Consider the following 18191-nt stretch of genomic DNA (forward strand, 5'->3'; position numbering starts at 1 on the left):
TTTAGTCTGCAGTATGCCCTGGAGACTGTGGACAAGTTTGGTCAGTCGACAGGCTCTAAGGTAAATAGGGACAAAAGTGTGATAAAGATCTTTGGAAAGTGGAGAAACAAAGCCGAGATGTCAGAGACCCTGAGGGCAGAACTTGGGCCAATAAAGATACTAGGAGTAGAATTTGGATCTGGGGTGCTAGGGCTACACAACTGGGAAACACAGTTGAACCGGGTTAGCCGAAAGCTAGGCATGTGGAGAAATAGACGTTTATCATATATTGGGAAGATACAGTTATCAAAATGGATAAACTTCCTATGCTTGTTTTTTGGCAAATGTTTTTCCTGTGCCCACATACATAAAAATCATAAAAAAGTTGACAAGGTTGGTGTTTCAATTCATCTGGTGTGGAAAGTACGAGTATGTGAGAAGGGTGGATATGTACAAAGGATGTCATCAAGTTGGGATGGATGTACCGGATCTACCTTTAAAGTTAAATGCCATATTTGTTGCGGGTGTGTGTGAAGCTGTGCATAAGGAGGTACGACATGAGTACCAGTATTTTGCAAGGCTTTGGTTCTCCTGGTCATTGCGGCCTTTGTGTAAGTGGACAAATACCATGCCCAAAGCGGTAAGGACACTGTGGTTTTATAAACAAGCAACAATGTGGTTGACAAAGTATTCAAATGGGAAGCTGGATGAGGAGTGTGTGCGGCATAGAGCCTTGTATGAAAGAGCGAGAGAGGTGTGCGTGCAAAAAGAATACCCAGGCATAGTGGTCCCAGAGTATCGCTGGAGGTTCCTGCACTATAAAGGATTATCTAATAGGATGAAAGACCTGAATTGGTTGTGTGGGTGGGGGAGGCTCTCGGTGCGGGAAGTTATGCATAAACATAAGCTGACGAAGTCGTCTGTGTGTTCGAGGGCTGAATGTGGTGCGGTAGAGTCGATTGTGCATGTGTTCTGGGGCTGTAGGGTGGCACAGTTAGTCTGGGAGAAACAAAGAGTCTTATTTTCTGGGTTATGGCCAAGTTTCCAGCTAACAGAGGCTGTGGTTTTATGGGGCTGGAAAACGATTAAGGGCGATTAAAGGATCAATTTTCTGTTGTGGTTCATTGTGTGTTTAATCAAACTGATTTTATGGGACAGTAGGAACCACAAGGTGAAGTATGGATGTGAGGGGGGAGTGCAAGGGATCAGTGGGCGTGTAAGGTATGAATTACGCAGGCAGCAGAGATATGACTACAACAAATGGGGCTACCATGCTGCTAAGGAACGGTGGAAAACACTTTTTGATTTAGGATAAGGATGGACTGTGTTCTGTAATGTGATTGATTTTGTTGTGACTTGTTATTTTTGTATATTAATAAAAAAATATATATTGAGCAGGTTGTTCCTGAAATACCTGTCCTGGATGACCCTTCCCCAGTCATCTTACACAGCAAACTTAGTTTTTCGCAGGAGGTCTCCATCCAAGTATTGAGCAGGCTCACACTTCCTTAGCTTTAGTGGGTTGCCACTTGTGAGTTGCAGGGTGATATTGCTGCTGTATAGCAACCAAGCAACGGATGTTAGTCAGGGTACACTCTGGATGGGATGATAGTTTATCACAGGGCACACACAGACGGACACATACAATATATATTCACACCAGGGCCAGCTTTTATTAGAAGCCAATTAACCTACCAGTACTTTTGAGGACTGTGGGAGGAAACTGGAACACTTGATGAAAACCCTCGTAAACACAGGGAAAGTGTAAACTTTCCATGCAGATAGTACCCCAGGAATTTAAGCCAGGGCTCCAGTGCTGTGAGGTAGCAATGCTAACTACTGAACGACATTGTCACCCTTATCACAACATACCTAAACACAATTCTCGTGACCGTGTTTAAAAAATCTCACCTCACAAAAATTTCTAAAAAACAAACATTTAAAAAAAATAATTAAAAATTTAAAAATCAATATTAAGAAAATTGATAGACATTGAGTGCAAAGCCAGTATCTTGAGAAGATCAGATTGCCTTCTTTCTACCAACAGATATTTACTGTACATCCTTCACACCTTATAACCATCACAAACCCTTCAAAAACTCAGGGACTTCTCACTGTTGCCAGGAGTTCCCTTAGCCGGCTATTAATGGAACATCTCTAAAATGAATCAAATTAGGACCAGTGAGCTGTATAGTACACTCAAAAATAACATTTCAGCAGCAATAATTTGAAAAAACAAACTGTATTTAATGATCAGCACAATTGATACTGGAATAGTGATATCAGTCCTTGAAAATATATTTTATACTAGCTGGATGTCTTGACAGGGCCAGAAATGAAACATTTAGACAAAAACATAAAAATAAAATATAGGCTCAGTAAACATAGCCATACCATGGAAACTGTCTGGCACAAAAAATGGGAACAGAAAGGCTGTGATGCTCACCATAACCCTTGACAGACTGTGATGGAAATACACCTCTCTAACCTACCTAAAATACACGAAAATAAATCTTGAATCAAAAAACAATTCATACTCCTCATATACCGCTAGTAATTAGACTACAGAAGGATGACCGTATACTGTACATTCCAGGGCTCAAAGGAATGCAGTTCTCTGATGGACTAAAGAGTTATTTTCTTGCCAAACACAGAAAACTATGTAGAGATATACACCTGAAGAAGGCTCCACAGCCAAAATGTTGTGTTTCTTTTCTTCTCTTTTCAGCATGGAATAAACCTTTACATGTTCCTTTGCAGCCTATGCATGCTGATGCAGCTACCTACTTGAACTACTGTATGTAGAGATATGATCCTCAATGACATGAAACATCAATATGAATTCTACAAAATCAAGAGAAGAGTAGCAGAGTTTCTTGATAAGTCAGCTTCTACGCAAGGAATGTGTAAACGCTTTGACTGGAGTGTCCAGAAAAGCGCCATTTAAGTGTAAGCAATTATTATTATTATTATTATTATTATTATTATAATGCAGAGGGGGACACCGTTCGCGCTGTACAGTTATTACAATATTTTATAGTTGCTTTGGAAATAACTGTATAACATCATGTGAATAAATCTCGTTTGAGTCTGAGTCTGAATTGAGTGTTACTAGCCAAAAAACCTGACGTGCTGGTCAGAACCAAGCCGATTTGAATCCATTATATTACATGACATTAGTGAGCCTGAGGCGAGCACTCTTTTTTGCATGGGTTCTATATACAGAAATACACCACGGCTGTACACTGTGAGGGGTAAATCTTCCTCGCCAACTGGGCGTACTTGATACGCTGTTTTTGGCCACCGAACACATGCATAAACATTCCTGTGTGATTGAAACCTAGCCTGTAGCGCATTGAAAGAAGAAGCAACATAATGAGGGAAAATGGTTGGCTGCGTTTGGCGTCAGGAACCTTTCACATATAGCCCCTCCCTCTCATTTTTAGCTAGGCTAAGCTGTAGCGAGGGCAAAGAGCCAGGCAGCAGCAGAGCGGTGACCGTCCCATTTTCCTGCTGCAGTTATGGCGGCGCCGTTAGCGCAGTTCGATGAGGACTGGCAGGACTTTTATGAATTTAAACCGGCCTCGGGTAAGCAAAACCGTCTTGATCAAGTGAACTCCAATGTTGGGGAAGTCCCGGGGCTCCTGGAGGATTTTTCTGAGCTCGACAATAGCTTCTCCGGAGAGATCGGCAGCTTCAAATCCATGGAGGACTTGGTGAACGACTTCGATGAGAAACTGACAGTGTGTTTCCGAAACTACAACACCAAGACCGAGAACATAGCCCCAGTGAAACCTATTACAGAGGAAAGCATCATGAAGGACGACGAGTGAGTATATCATAACATCCCTTCAGTCGCACCGAATCTGCGCATCAGTCGATGTACTGTAAAAGAATGATACAAAGCTTTGCTCAGAACGAATGCTGTTAACAGCGCTGGTATGTCAGTTCCATACCAATGACTTTCCAGTGTTAGCTATGCCTTCACTGTTTGCGGATGCGTTTATTAAAATTAAATATTAAAATTTGGAGTCGGTTGTTCCACACAACACATATTTTATTAGATTAGACATTAGATTTTATTGCAAGCACAATATAAAATTCGAGAAGGTGTATGATTCTGTCGATTATTGTTACAGTCTACATATATACGGTTTCAAGTTGTTGACGTTAAACAGTGATGTTAACATTCCTAGTAAACATCTTAAATTTCTGGTAAGGTTTACTGCGAAATAGTTAACTTCTAAATAAATGTTCAGTATATACGATTTGTAACAGACCCTCGTCTAATGTGCGCCCCGAATTAATTTTACTGAACAAAAAATAGGCAGGGGTCCTTCAACGAGGCGAATGTAATTTGATCTGTGAGTAATTAATGTTGTTGATGCAGTCGGCACAAATGTTAGTGAATTTATTTTTTTAATTTAGAAACAGGCGTAGGCATTCATATAGCTGTTGTGTTGTTTTCCAACAATAAAGCTAAATAAAACCAACCCATAACGTTTCACATCTCTGTGTTCATAATGCCATAGATATCAATATAATTTAGAGTACTGCATTAATGTTGCTTATCATTAAAAATAGTAAAAGCTGTTTTTATGTTTGTACTGTCTTTAAGTTGTACTTAAGTTGTACTTTAAGGCTTAGGCTTTGGGATTGATATTTCTCAAAGAGCAAGTACATGCACGTTTTATACTTAACAGGATTCAACTGTTTCTAAAATTATTGCACATGTTAGTTAAAAGGTTTAAGAAATTGCTCTATGGATAGTTAAGTCTTGTATTTTGGCCACATCTCAAGTTGATGATTAGCGTTTGTAATTCTACAGGTGAAGTTTACATGTTATTGGATGGTATAGTTTATTTATGTATAACATTTTTAGTTTACATATTTTGTTTTATGAGTATTTTGTTCATGTAATTGTCTCCTGAGGACAGAACAGACTGTGTTACTGTCTTCAGTCTGGGTTGTTTTGAGGCGTGTTAAGGATCTGCATTGTCCATCAATGCTTAAAGGAAATGTTCTGTGGCATGACTGCCAGATTGTATTTGCTTTAAATTTAGGCATGCACACTAATGTCCTGTGGGGGGAGGATGATGCTAACAAATATATACTCTGGGGAGATTTAATAAAATTAAATTAGCATTTACCACTATTGTTGGAGAAGCAGGAACAATCTACAGCACCATCTTTCATTCATTAACCTGAGGATTTATAAATGCCTACAGATCCAGCCATTCAAAATTTGCGAAATACGCTGCGTTAAAACGCGGTAGACATGGCGCATCATACCACATTATACAGCATGCAAATTGAAATATGATAATAGTATCCGGAAGCACCTTGTAAAACTGCCAGGTGGAGCTAATAAAGCTTAACGTCCCATGTACAGCATTTGGGCTGTCGCCAGAAAACGCCTGGTTTTGAATCCCGGTCACTGCTGAGGGACAATCTTTTTCCAATTAAGAATTTAAGTTGTATACTCTTTAGTCTTTTAATAATTTTAACCTGTGTATTACAGCATTTTAATCATTAAACATTAAAAAGTTGGTATATTTTATAAAAGCAAGATTGCTCAGTTGGACAAAAGTACACAACCTTCCACCTTCATCATAAATATTTTAATTATGCAGAAATATTTTATGCATCAAAGTCTTTGCAGAATATTACTAATAGTATCAATAATAAATGACCGTGGACAGGCTGTAAGCTCAAAGTATTACCGTGGTCCACTTTCTTTTTAACTGTCAGCATCAGTTTAACTGTTGCGACACAAAAATACTTTATTTTTTCATTGATAAAAAGTAACACCACACTCTCTTGTTTAAACGGATTGTTTTGTTGCTGCACAGACTGTCCAGAGGAAGGAAGGAGCGCCTTTTTCTTAATATAAATTAAATTAATTAAAAAAAATTTTCTTAATCATAAATATTTGAAGCATCAAAGTCTTTTATTCGGTTACATACTGTGGTTATTTTGTAAACGTTGTTACATTCTCCTTCTGACAATATTAAGTTTATATACTTTGTAAAAAGTTATAATGTTTTAAACTTGCGCTCGTTATCGTAGTATAAAAACACATACTTTTTAGAATTTGATTAATAGGGAATATAATGTGTGTGACGTAATTAGGCATGTGCCTTGTGTGCTGGAATGCGGGGGTTCGAACCCAGCTGTCACCATGTGTTTTTTTTTACCAAATAAAAATTTATTTGGAAAACTAAAATAGCAAAAATTATGGACATTAAATAGATATTTTTTATATTTCTAAATATAACAACATTTTCCAAGTTAAGTGATTTATTAATAACGAAGAATAATTTCAAACTGCTACTGTACTGCCACTACTGTCGTTATTACTGATAATCAATATTATTGACACTATATTGAATTTGTTGGTATTATTTATTTTTGGGCTTTACATTTATGTTTATAATAGAGAGTCCCCATTACCCCCATTTTGATTAAAATCGCAAACGTGTGTTTAATTAAATGCTTTTATTGATTCACAATCTGACAATGCATGACAGAACAAAAGCATCTGTGAAATCACATTCCTGAATGTCCCCCACTGTGCTCAACAATCTTAGGAAGAACACAAAACAGCCTGTTAATAAAATTGTTGCAACTTTGTTCTGTCTGTCCTTCCTCCCAGAATTTGTAAATCACATTGATCAGTTCTTGCTTTGTGCTAGGTTTTGCCGTTTTCAGAATATAGACTTTCAGGGAATGCCAAATCATCTCTATTGGATTTTAAATATGAAGCTGAAAGTTTAGCCTTTGTCACTAATGAAAACACTAAATAAATACGTAAATATAGAACTTTTTATTTGTTAAAAGAAAACTCATGGTAACAACTGGGTTCGAACCCCTGCCTTCCTGCACGCAAGGCACACGCCTAACCCATTACGCCACACAAGAACAAAGAAAGTATACTACTGTGATAATTTGAGCTACAACATATTAATATAATTATATCGTTATCAATTTCTTTAGATGCCCAATTCCATATTATATTCCCTATTAATCAAATTCTTAAAAGTATGCCCTTTAGTTGTAAAATTCCATATAAATATTCAAAACTAAGCAGATTAAAACATGCACAGTAAAGAGATTTACTGATTTAAATCGTTTCAGTAACAACCAATGCACCATAAGTGCCCCTGTCAGTCATTTTGGCCAGCCAAATCACATACCACTGTACACCGCAGTGAACTGTGGGTAATTTTGCGCTGTATGGGGTTGTACCGTGCATTTTGAATGGCTGCATCTGTATATTGTTTTGCATAAAATTCAGAATAGCATAAATAGCTGCATTGTTTTGCTCAGAGTTTAGTTTTGAAATCAGACCAAAACATGGAAGTTCAAAGGGTAAAATCCAAAAATAGCTCTAGATCTTAAAGCTTTAAGAAAACATACACAGTTGTTTTTTTGGGTATTTTGCTAAAAATAACTTTGAATGATCTACTGTACATCTTTTTAAAAATTAATTAGTACCACAACAGTGTTGTTTTTCAGGTGTAGACAGTTTTATGTTTCCAAAACCAGTGAAGAATATTTTTTCTCTGAAAAGGAAAAAAGGCTACATTTTACATTGTAAAAAAGTTGAATATTAACTAATTAAATCAGTTGTTAACTAGTTTCATTAGTTATAAGCTGTATTTTAAATTCTTTGCTGATCGTGGTTTCTGAGAAACACTGCAGTATGATTGTGTAGATACAGGTGACTAATTCGTCTCTTGCTCTTAATTAACGTACAACTCACATGACCTGCTGCACCAGAATGTTTCTTGTTGGAGTTCCTGTTACAGTGAGTTAGAGCAGTGGGGTGACTGGGACCTGTGCTGCTACAATTTCAAGGATAATGGGAATTGTTTGAAAGATGTTTGCTATGCATTAACCTGTACTGAACATTTGTTCTTTAAAAACAGGCAGAGTGAGTAATATTTCTGTAAGAAAGGTTTAATTAGAGCTCTCTTCAACTTTTGGTAAAAAAGATTCCAGTACCCAGAGAATGACATTTTTGATGGAATATTGATGGAATCAATTTCTAATAATGACAGTATTTATATATATATATATTTTATATTTAAATATTGATTATGAAGTTGCAGTTCTTTTAAGATAAGATCACTTTATTAGCCATATACAATTTCTTGCATTAGGAATTTGTCTTTTCGCATACCCCAGCTTGCTCTCCATGAGACACACAGGCACACAGATGGGGAGAGAGAAGTTTGGGGTCAGAGCGCAGGGTCAGCCATTTATACAGTTCCCCTGGAGCAGCTGGGGTTAAGGGTCTTGCTCAGGGGCCCAATGGAGTAGGATTCCTCTGCCAGCCACAGGATTTGAATCGGCAACCTTCTAGCCACAGGCGCAGATCCTTAGCCACAGTGCCACCGCTCCACCATTTTCATTTGCAGGTACTGCATAACATGTTCCTGTTGTGTATAGTAAGACTTGAAGCTGAATTTTCAGCAGCCTTGTCATCACCAGATGGGTTTACTGATTTTTAAACACGCTTCTTTTTGCTGCTTTTTGAGTAAAAATGGTAATAGTAGATTGCATGTTTAAAATTGCTGATTGTGTGGTTTTTATGATTATTAAATAGCAAGAAAAGATAAAACAGCCAATAGGAATACAAAAGCAGTTTGATATATGTTGGTGATATATGATCAAATATGATGTAGATTACTGTGATAAGCTAAGCCATGGTCAAATGATTAATTTGTTGTAAAACCTAAGAATAAAATGCATATGCATGGTACTGTAACATCCACAGACCCTGCTGGCTGAGTTCAGTCCATTAATCTTGAGGCCCAGGGAGAGAGCTTTTACTTTGATCAAACTGAATCTCAGTGGTTCTTAAAAAGTAGGCCAACTACTGCATGGAAAGCCTTTGAAAAAGAAGGAAATATTTATATATTTGGGTACCGTCTGACTTAAATTTAGTACACCAATTTTAAGGTGGTGGCCATAAGATAATATAAAACCAATTAAGAAAGGGCTCTGTAAGGAACATTACAAGCTGGAAACTCTAAGTACTAGTTTATCCTTGAAGTTCAGCATTTATGAGATAGATATACTGTACATTAGATGTAGTCCTTTATGGTAAATTTCTCTAAATCAGTGAAACCAGAATTTTCCAAGTCAATACTTTCAAGTATTGATCATGCATAATACTATTCAGTAGATTATATTTGTAAAGATTGCATGTTACTGTAGATGTTTATGATGTTTAGTCTTAATCAAAATTGTATTGATCATGGGTCTGAAAAAATAAAATGTTGTATGTACCTAATCATGCAATAGGTTATATGAATTAAAAACGCTTATGTATTTCTTAACATTTAACACATTTTATGTGTTTTACAAATGATGTTAAATAAAGCATTGAATCTGGTTTGATCAAAAACATAGGATAATGGCCCCAATGACTTCAACAAAGAAACACTGTGCTACAGTGTGAAGTTCCATTTGGTTTACATCTGACTGTCCTTCTAAAATGCCAAAATGAGTTGGAGCTCACTGCACAAGTCATGTTAAAGAATTGAAATATACTATTTCTGGAGGTGATCTTTCTGTTCTTTTTAGCAAATGTAATTATAAATTGACTGTAATCAACAAACAACAATTGTAATTGTAAACAGAGCTTATACATTTAAAATTCAGCAAATGATCATTCTTCTTGCCCCAGTGTGGGATTTCATAAACAAAAAACTTTGTATTATAAAAATATGGTGTATTAATTTTGCACGTTTACAAATCATTATATGTTTTAGAGATGTTCAAAGGTTAGATCTATCACTTTGAAAGTATATTGTTAAAGGTAAAACAACTAGGTTCCTGATGAGCAAAACAATGGATTGTGAACTCTGAACTTATCTTTCTGTCTGTAGGCTTTTAAAACACTCAACATCATAATTTCTTAGAAAAATAATAGGAAAGACAGCAGGTTTGTTGGAAAGCAAATCCTTTGGTACAGCAGTGGAGCAGATTCATAGTGTTTTTCAGAAGTATAAAACTATTTTCAAAGATGAATACCAAAGGTGAAAAGACAGATTTTGCACATTTGTATTAGAGATTTTTGTGCTCACAATAAATTCTTTATGACTGGATTATAACTGAAAAATTACAGAATTTAATTATTTGTGCAGATTGGCAAAGGGGAAGCATGTTTGTATTCTGTCTTTTCTCTTAGAAGAGTAAAGTGGTTTGTGGTGCCAAATTCGTTCTTAGAGGGGACATTGAATAATGTTATTTATTATATCTCTCCTGTTGACATTTTTAGAAAAATATTTATTTTTAAAAATTACTTTGAATTTGATAGTTTTACAATAAAAGATAAATTACTGAAGAGTCCAATTTTAGAAATCCTCTTCACAACAGTAATGTATTTAGAGAAGACAATTAGCAGAACATAGATGAAGCCACTTGCTTCTTTTTGCATTCTGGAGCTGAATATGGACAGCTTGAATGCCAGTTGGACACGCAATTGGTACTGTAAGTGCTTGGCCATAACTGTTTTTTATCTTTATTATTATGTTAATGAATTCAGTGACTTGAATTAAATAATGTGAACATTGCAATCAGTAGGGTGATAATGATCCTGTCATATGTGTTATTATATTAAGAAATATGGTGTAGTTCCAACTTTTCAAAGCATTTTGTACCACAATAGTAAAACTACCCACAATAGTAAATTAATCTAGTAAACTAGATTAAATAAAAGTTTTTTAACCAAAGTTTGGGAGGAATGACAACCAAACATTTCAACTCAGATGTTCTATAGACATGTGCTTGTAGAAACTGTACACCTGGTTTCAAAGTTTCACCTATTTGGCTTCACCTATTTTAAATTGTAGTGATTTACATGATTTTGGATATATTCAGCAATTCCTTTCAAATGTGCATTTCAAAGCAAAAACTTAAATATGAGTGTCAAGGAGCTTTCAAAAGAAATACAGGACAAAGTTGTAGAACGGCACCTATCAAGGGATGGGTGTAAAAATATTCAAAAGTCTTGAATGTCCCCTGGAGCATGTTCAAGATGATTGTTATGAAGTGGGAGGTGTATGGCACCACCAAGACCCTGCCTAGATCAGGCCGTCTCTTTAAAACTGGATGATCAAGTGAAAAGGAAACTGATTTGAGAGGCTACCAAGAAGACAGTGGCAACTTTTAAACAACTACAGGCTTTTATGTTCAAGACTGTGTGTATAACAACAATATCCCAAGCAGGCCTGTATGGCAACATGGGTAGAGAAAGAGTGTCTTTATTATACCCAAAGGGTGATTTATTTTACAGCAGCAAACAATATAAAAAAACACACAAACAAACAGTACACATAAATATGAGCAAGAAAATCAACTGCTGAACAAGGTTATGGCCATAGGTATAGATGAGAACTTGTAACAGTTTGTTTTTAAATTGGGAAATCTGTATCTGCGTTCTGAGGGGTTTAGTTGGAATTCATTAAACTAATGGTGTGAAGAGTCATCGAGGATGGAATATGCTTTACACAAGACAAGACTGGTACATTGGGGTAGGGTCGAAAGATCAGCATCAAAGACTTTCTGACAGTTTGACAATACTCCTCAGATTCAGATTCCCAAACCAACAATTCAGGCCACAAGTTAAAGCAGATTCAGTAAAAGAATGATGAAACATTATCAGTAATGAATAATCAACCTTAAAATGCTCAAGCTTTCTTAAGAAAAATTGTTGAAAAGGGGGCTGTTGCCCTTTTTTGGAAAATAGACTCGATATTTGTATCAAAATTTAACCTCTAAATAATTATTTTTACCTACCCTCTCAACTGATTGTCCCCTTATGCAGATTGTAGTGGGGTCTGAGGATCTTCCTGAAATCAATTACTGTACCAAGTCTTTGGTTTTGGAGACATTTAGTCAGTCACACCAAATGGCAAAACCTATCAACAACTGGCTCATGGCCTCCCTCATCTACTTGCAGCACACTTACAAAGTCTTCTGCAAATTGAATTACATGTCTTGAGTGGTGATAACTCTTCAGTTATTTGTATACAGGACAAAGAGTAAGAAGACAGTACACATGCCTGAAGGGAGCCGGTGGAAGAATACAGTTTTGTAAGACAATGCATTATTAGCTCTTATCCTCTGAGTCCTCTCTATAAGGAAATCGGTAATTCAGCTCACAAGATTAAGATCAAGACCAAAGTAAGACTGGTCAAGACTAGAGTTAGACGTAGTTGCCAATAAATGCAGATGAATACAATTAAATGCTAAGGAGAAATCTACAAATAGCATCTTATATTCTTATATTCCTCAAGATGTGGGAGAACAAGATTATGAAGGCATATTGTAGCATTATCTGTACCTGTCCTGTAAGAAAACTGAAATGGGTCTAATTGATCCTGTACCTGTGTCACAATCTCGATTTTTAATTTTTTTTTTAACCAGTGAGGTTGAGACTATTGACCTCATATCATTGAATGAACTAGGAGATTTGACTTTTGCCACTGGGACCATAACTGATTGTTTCCAGATCCTAGAAACCTTTTGCTGGTTTAACGACAATGAAAAATAAAACAAAGAAATGCCACACAGCTGTTGAACACATCTTTTCATTTCTTTACCCCTAATAGAATCAGGACCTGGACTCTTCTTCTTAACACAACCGAACAATTAGCAAACTTTAAAAACATTAATGTTAATAGCACATTCCTGCCTCTAGAAACATTGAGCTAGTCAAATCATGTACATCAAACCAAAAATATAATTGACTCAGTTCATAAGCAAAATCAACATCTGATTTTCTTCCTGTGTGTTCCTGCTCCTCTTTTTGTACATTCCCAATATGACATGACATGATACCCTGACATGCAGAATGTGAATTACCTTTGTTCTTTGCCCTGTTACTGGAAAAAAACCCCAAAGCATTTATGCAATATTGCAAACATGTAGCAAAATGATTTCTTGTCTGAGGAAACAAAAATGGAACTTTTTGGCTTAAATGCAAAGCATTCGGCACAAACGCAACACAGGACATTACCTGAAGAAAAACGTTTCTGCTGTGAAGCATGGTGGTGGCAGCATTACATGTTTTATTGCAAGAAAATGTGAGAGTAGAAGGGAAAATGAATGAACAAAGTATAGAAAATTCCTTGAGGAATCCCTGCTCCTCTCAGCTGAAATTGGGATGGAAGTTCAACATGACAACAACGTGAAGCACACAGCCAGAGCTACTTTGGAGTGACTAGGGAACAAAAGGTAAATGTCCCTGAGTGACCCAGTTACTGTAGATCCCTAACCTTAATCTACTGAAAAATCTGCGGCATGACTTGAAAACTTTTGACTCTTCAAAAGGGTCTTGAGTGAGCTTCAACAAATTTATAAAGAAGAATGATTAGATATTGCCACATCTGGGTGTGCAAAGTTCCCAACAGACTCACAGCTGTAATTGCTTCCACCAGATATTAACTCAAGGGGGTGGAAACGTATCCAATTATGATATTTCAGTTTTTTATTTTCCCAATAAAAACATTTTCCACTTAAGTGTGAAGTAGTGCTGGGCGATAATTCGATAATGATAATTATCGCGATATAATTTTCCTCGATATAATTTTAACAAAAGTTCGATAAATGTTCGATATATATGTTTATGCTTTGCGCATGCGCACAAAATACTGTGCGAGTGCGAGTGCGTGTCACAGACTGGGCAGCTAACGTGGTGTTGTTTACCCACACGGTGGTGGCTGACAGGATTGTTATTTTGTTATAAATAACAAAATAATAGATGTAATTTTTATATTCCACAGTTTAGACCTTGTTCACACCACACAAATTTTTTACAATCACATAAAAAAAAAAAAATCCAACTTCAAACACATTGATCACGTTTTGGAGAAATGAGCGACACTGAAGCAAATGTAGTGCTGCCAATGACCAGCTCGAAGGACGATGACATCGTCGACAGAAAAGGTCATTCAACTTCGGTAATTTGGAGATATTTTGGCTTTTTACGATCAGACATTAAACAGAGCACTTTAAACTTTGCAGTCTGTCTCAGCCATCTTCTATGTGTGTTTTATCATACTGCAGTATTTAATTTTTCTATTAAGATATTTATTTTGTAAATTTTACTCATGCATATTTTGACATAAAAAAAGACTTGAATACTCTCTACCTCAGATTTGTTTAATGTTTCTGCTGTTTGGCAAGTGTTTGTTGTGTTCTTAAAATAGAGTTGTTTAATTTACCAATTAACTGTCTGGTTTCTTCAACTTTCACTCAGGAGAAAAAATCTGCCTTTAAACTTGAAAGAAATAATGATTTGACATTTAGTGTGATAATTATCGATATCGACTGATATAAAATTTTTTATCGTGATAATGTTTTTGACCATATCGCCCAGCCCTAGTGTGAAGTATGGTGTTTAGGTAAGATGAATAAACTACTCATTTAAATACATTAAAATCTGAAGCACTGACAAAGCAGAATGTGAAAAAAGTTCAAGGAAATGTAAGCAAATTCCCGTTCTTCTAGATTGTTGGTTAACTGTTGGTTAAGGCTGCATGGGGCCCTAAGCCTGTTCATTTTATGGCCAGGGGCTGACCCTTAGCCTGGTGGGCTAAGCCAAATTTCACTATAATGTACATAAATATTCAATAAACATTCTAAAATTCTAATTGTTAGGTGTTATTTCTTCTGAATTTAATTTAGTGTAAGCATCTGGATTTCAGTTTTCCTCCATATATCTGAGCCTATGAATTTATATATATTTCATTTTATAAGTTTACAGAACACTGCGGTGTAGATAGTGATCAAGTTCCTAATATTTTTATCCATTCTGTTATACTAATGTTACAAAATCACATCTGGAAATTAAGATTTAATTAAAAATAAAAGTACTAGAAGTAATTTTGACTATAAAGAAAAGTTATTTTATAGGTTATGAAGAATGAAGAGATAAGAGAGATGCCCCAAAGTGAGATAATAATATCATTTTCATGTTTTTGTATGTTTTTTGCAAACTATGCAGTCTAGTGGCTTGAAGTAGGCTTTGTGCTCAAATATATATAAAGATGTTGCCTGTCCTTGGTCAGTAAGATAAGGGGCATGTATTTGGTAAGCTGGCTATACGCCCAGAACATGAAAAGAACTAACTGCTAACTAGTCTGCAACTTAGATATAATTAATTGGCAGGTGTTGCTGTTTTATCATTTGTTTAGGATATGTCATAGTAACTCTTTGTGTTTTAAGGTATAAAGGACCAGCTTCAGCTACTTATTTTTTAAGTCTGGTGGTTGCAAGCCAGACTTCCATATGCATATGAATAAAGGGACTTCTGCTTCACAGACACCTGAACTTTGTCATTTGTTTGACACTACAGTTATATGGAGCATTTTCTAATTTTGAAGTAAAACTTTTTACCATTTTGGTATATTTATGTCAGTACATTTTAGTCATTCAGCTGAGCGAAAGCTGCACTGATTGAGGAGTTATTCAAGTACTGTAGTGCAAAGCAGATTGTCTCTTTTACATCAAAAAACTTTCTTGTAGTAATCTAGTATGCAGGTCCTTAAATACAGATGCAGCCATTCAAAATGCGCGGGCGATACCGCATTATTTTCCGGTACGCTGTACGCAGTCTACCGCAAGTTACCGGTAAATACCGCAAGTTACCGGTAAATACCGCTAGCAAAATAATAGTATCCGGAATTTCCGCAAGGTGGAGCTAATAAAGCTCAACCTCTCATGTTTGAGCTGTAGCCATCAAAGTCTTTAACGAAGATATTACTAATAGTATTAATAATAAATGACCTTGGACAAGCTGTAAACTCAAAGTATTGCCCTGGTCCACATTCTTTTTTTCATTGACCGTCTTTGTAAAAGTAACACCACAGCATTTCGCAATCACGCATTTTTTTCCAATCATGCAAAGTACAGTAATTTTTGAGAATCGATTCACCATGCCTTACACATGCTCATAAAAGAGATTGATTTAGGAACATAAACATATTACCGTATGCAAACTGTACTGTATACAGTATGTATATGTATATTTAATGTCTTAACTGTGCCCGTTTATGTATTGAATATTTATATGGAATTTTACCACTGAAGGGAAATCTTAGTGCCTGAGCATAAAAAGAATAGGAGCATACTGCAACGCGTGTGAAGGCCATAAACGATATTAATTTTGGAACATAAACATACAGTATATGGCTGGTCTCGGTACTTTAAAGAAAACATACACGAAACATGGTTTCATTATGACCAGAATCGGTCTTGAGATATTTTTAACTTGATTTACAGTATTTGAGAGGTATGTCTTGACACCGATACTACGTAAGTACTGCTCACGTACTGTATATGTTTCTAGGTTTATATTATGCATTTCATACGGTCAAATTACTTTTGAGCAACTGATAAGAAGTGCGAAACGGTATGCCCAGGGCGTTTTAGTTTCGTTTTGTGCGGGGACTGCTTTAACTATATCGCCGTGGATTGATTAGAGATATCAAGTACATACAAGTCATTTTTTAAATGTTGTAGTTTGTCTTGTAAAAATGTTACGAGAACATCATCTGTCAACAATTACACAGGTTCTGTTTCCATATTGCGGATTTTGGTTACGTAATATTATTTTCTAATTTCACGTTGTGAATATATGATTTGGGCAAACAGAGCCGCAAAGAAGTACATTATGGGTTGTTGTTTTTTTTTTGCAGTTTTATCTAGAACAAGCGATGCTTAAACCTTTGTCTGATTCTTGTGAAACTATCCACACGACAGTTACCTACAGTAGGAGTTGACTTCAGTGATGTCACTGATGGGATGTTTCTAAAAATCCATCCTCTGTAAAACGTCTTCTCTAGTTGTCCTGCATATGTATTCGCTAATGAAGCTGTGTGTTCTGAGCCTGGATCTCTACATTTCTGTATGAACCAGCTTAGAGGGCTAAAGACAGCTTGTGTTTAAATTGAGTGTAAGGTAATTTATGCTTCTAAAGTCATGGTCAGCATTTATTATTGTACTGTGCTGTAAACTTGTTCTGTGCCTAGTCACATTATTTTATAGCGTTTTTATAGCGTTATCAAATCTGGTGGCGCTGTGTGTTAGTTTCCTGACTCCCATGTCACATGGTCTGTGATTGAATCCCATGGAACTACAGTATGACTTTATATTTTAACAAACATTTCTTTGAAAAAATGAAGCGTTTCCCTTGGTCAGAGATTAAATTAAACCTCACTCGCACCAAACAAATTTATATTTCTAAATATCACAACATGATCGAATTTAAGTCTTTTTAATAGCAATGAATAGTCACCTATGCGTTACAAAATAAACATTTATATTGATTTGAATCGCGTTTTGATTTAAATCGTAAACGCGTGTTTAAATATATGTGTTTAAAGGCGATATACTGTATAAAAGCGCTGATTCTTATGGAGTGTGTTCCGCCGGGGATTCAAAAAATTTATTTTTTTTAATCGCGTATCTAAGGAAAATTGCAGTATAACTTTGTTCATGCACAAACAGTGGCATGTTACATTATAATTTGGGTGTCTCCCCTTGCCAGAAAGCTCTAAATTGCATTTTGAGTGCGGTTTTTGACTTTTTCTAAATTGCAACCCATAAATAAAGCTGATAAAGCTTAGACTAACTGTATTCTAAACTGTATTACAACGTAAATTGCAAAAATGCACTTGGAATCTGTCCAAGCCCTCCTACGAAAATTATTTAAACTGCGACACTGATCATTCATCTCTAAATAAACTTTATATTATATAGCGTTTTAGGCGAATAGGTAATTAGATTGCTCATAAACCTAATCGCTTTTTCTACATAAACACAGCGTGATTGCTCTCTGAAAATGCTTTTCCTTTATATTTAGGCTCAGATTTCAACTATAGATCGCATTATTATAAACTTTCTTGGAAAAATGTATTTTATGTAAACCATGTTTGCTATTAATTCATTTAGGGCTAAAATACGTTAATTGTCTTCCAGTCGAGTCGAGTTGACATTAGAAGCTTGCCACTCCCGGACTGTTACACCAACGCATTAGCATGTTAAAGCGACTTAATTGAGGTGCCCAGCTACCAGTTAACACTGTACTTCCTACTTTAAAAATACCTGTGAAACCGGTTTAATTCGTCACAGCCAGCACTCCTGCAGAGAGGGGGTTGTACTCGTAAAGTAGAAGCAGGCGAGATTTCCAGCGA

At 36.0% G+C, this 18191-nt stretch overlaps 1 protein-coding gene across 5 annotated transcripts in view; it reads left to right on the forward strand.

Annotated features, from left to right (window-relative positions):
• The first annotated feature begins 3259 nt into the window (after positions 1 to 3259).
• The window catches only part of fez2b (fasciculation and elongation protein zeta 2b), an 83468-nt gene continuing 68536 nt past the window's right edge, over positions 3260 to 18191 (forward strand). For 4 of the 5 annotated variants that reach the window (XR_016093730.1, XM_088927026.1, XM_088927007.1 and 1 more), the window contains exon 1: positions 3260 to 3808. Coding sequence is in view for 4 of the 5 variants with exons in the window: in XM_088927026.1 (XP_088783152.1) it covers positions 3501 to 3808 (308 nt within the window). In the remaining variant the exon portion in view is untranslated. The remainder of the gene's footprint in view (positions 3809 to 18191) is intronic. The other variant, XM_088927035.1, reaches the window with a different exon arrangement.

The sequence above is a fragment of the Atractosteus spatula genome, chromosome 2 (assembly GCF_055471065.1).
Source record: "Atractosteus spatula isolate fAtrSpa1 chromosome 2, fAtrSpa1.hap1, whole genome shotgun sequence".
NCBI lineage: Eukaryota > Metazoa > Chordata > Actinopteri > Semionotiformes > Lepisosteidae > Atractosteus > Atractosteus spatula.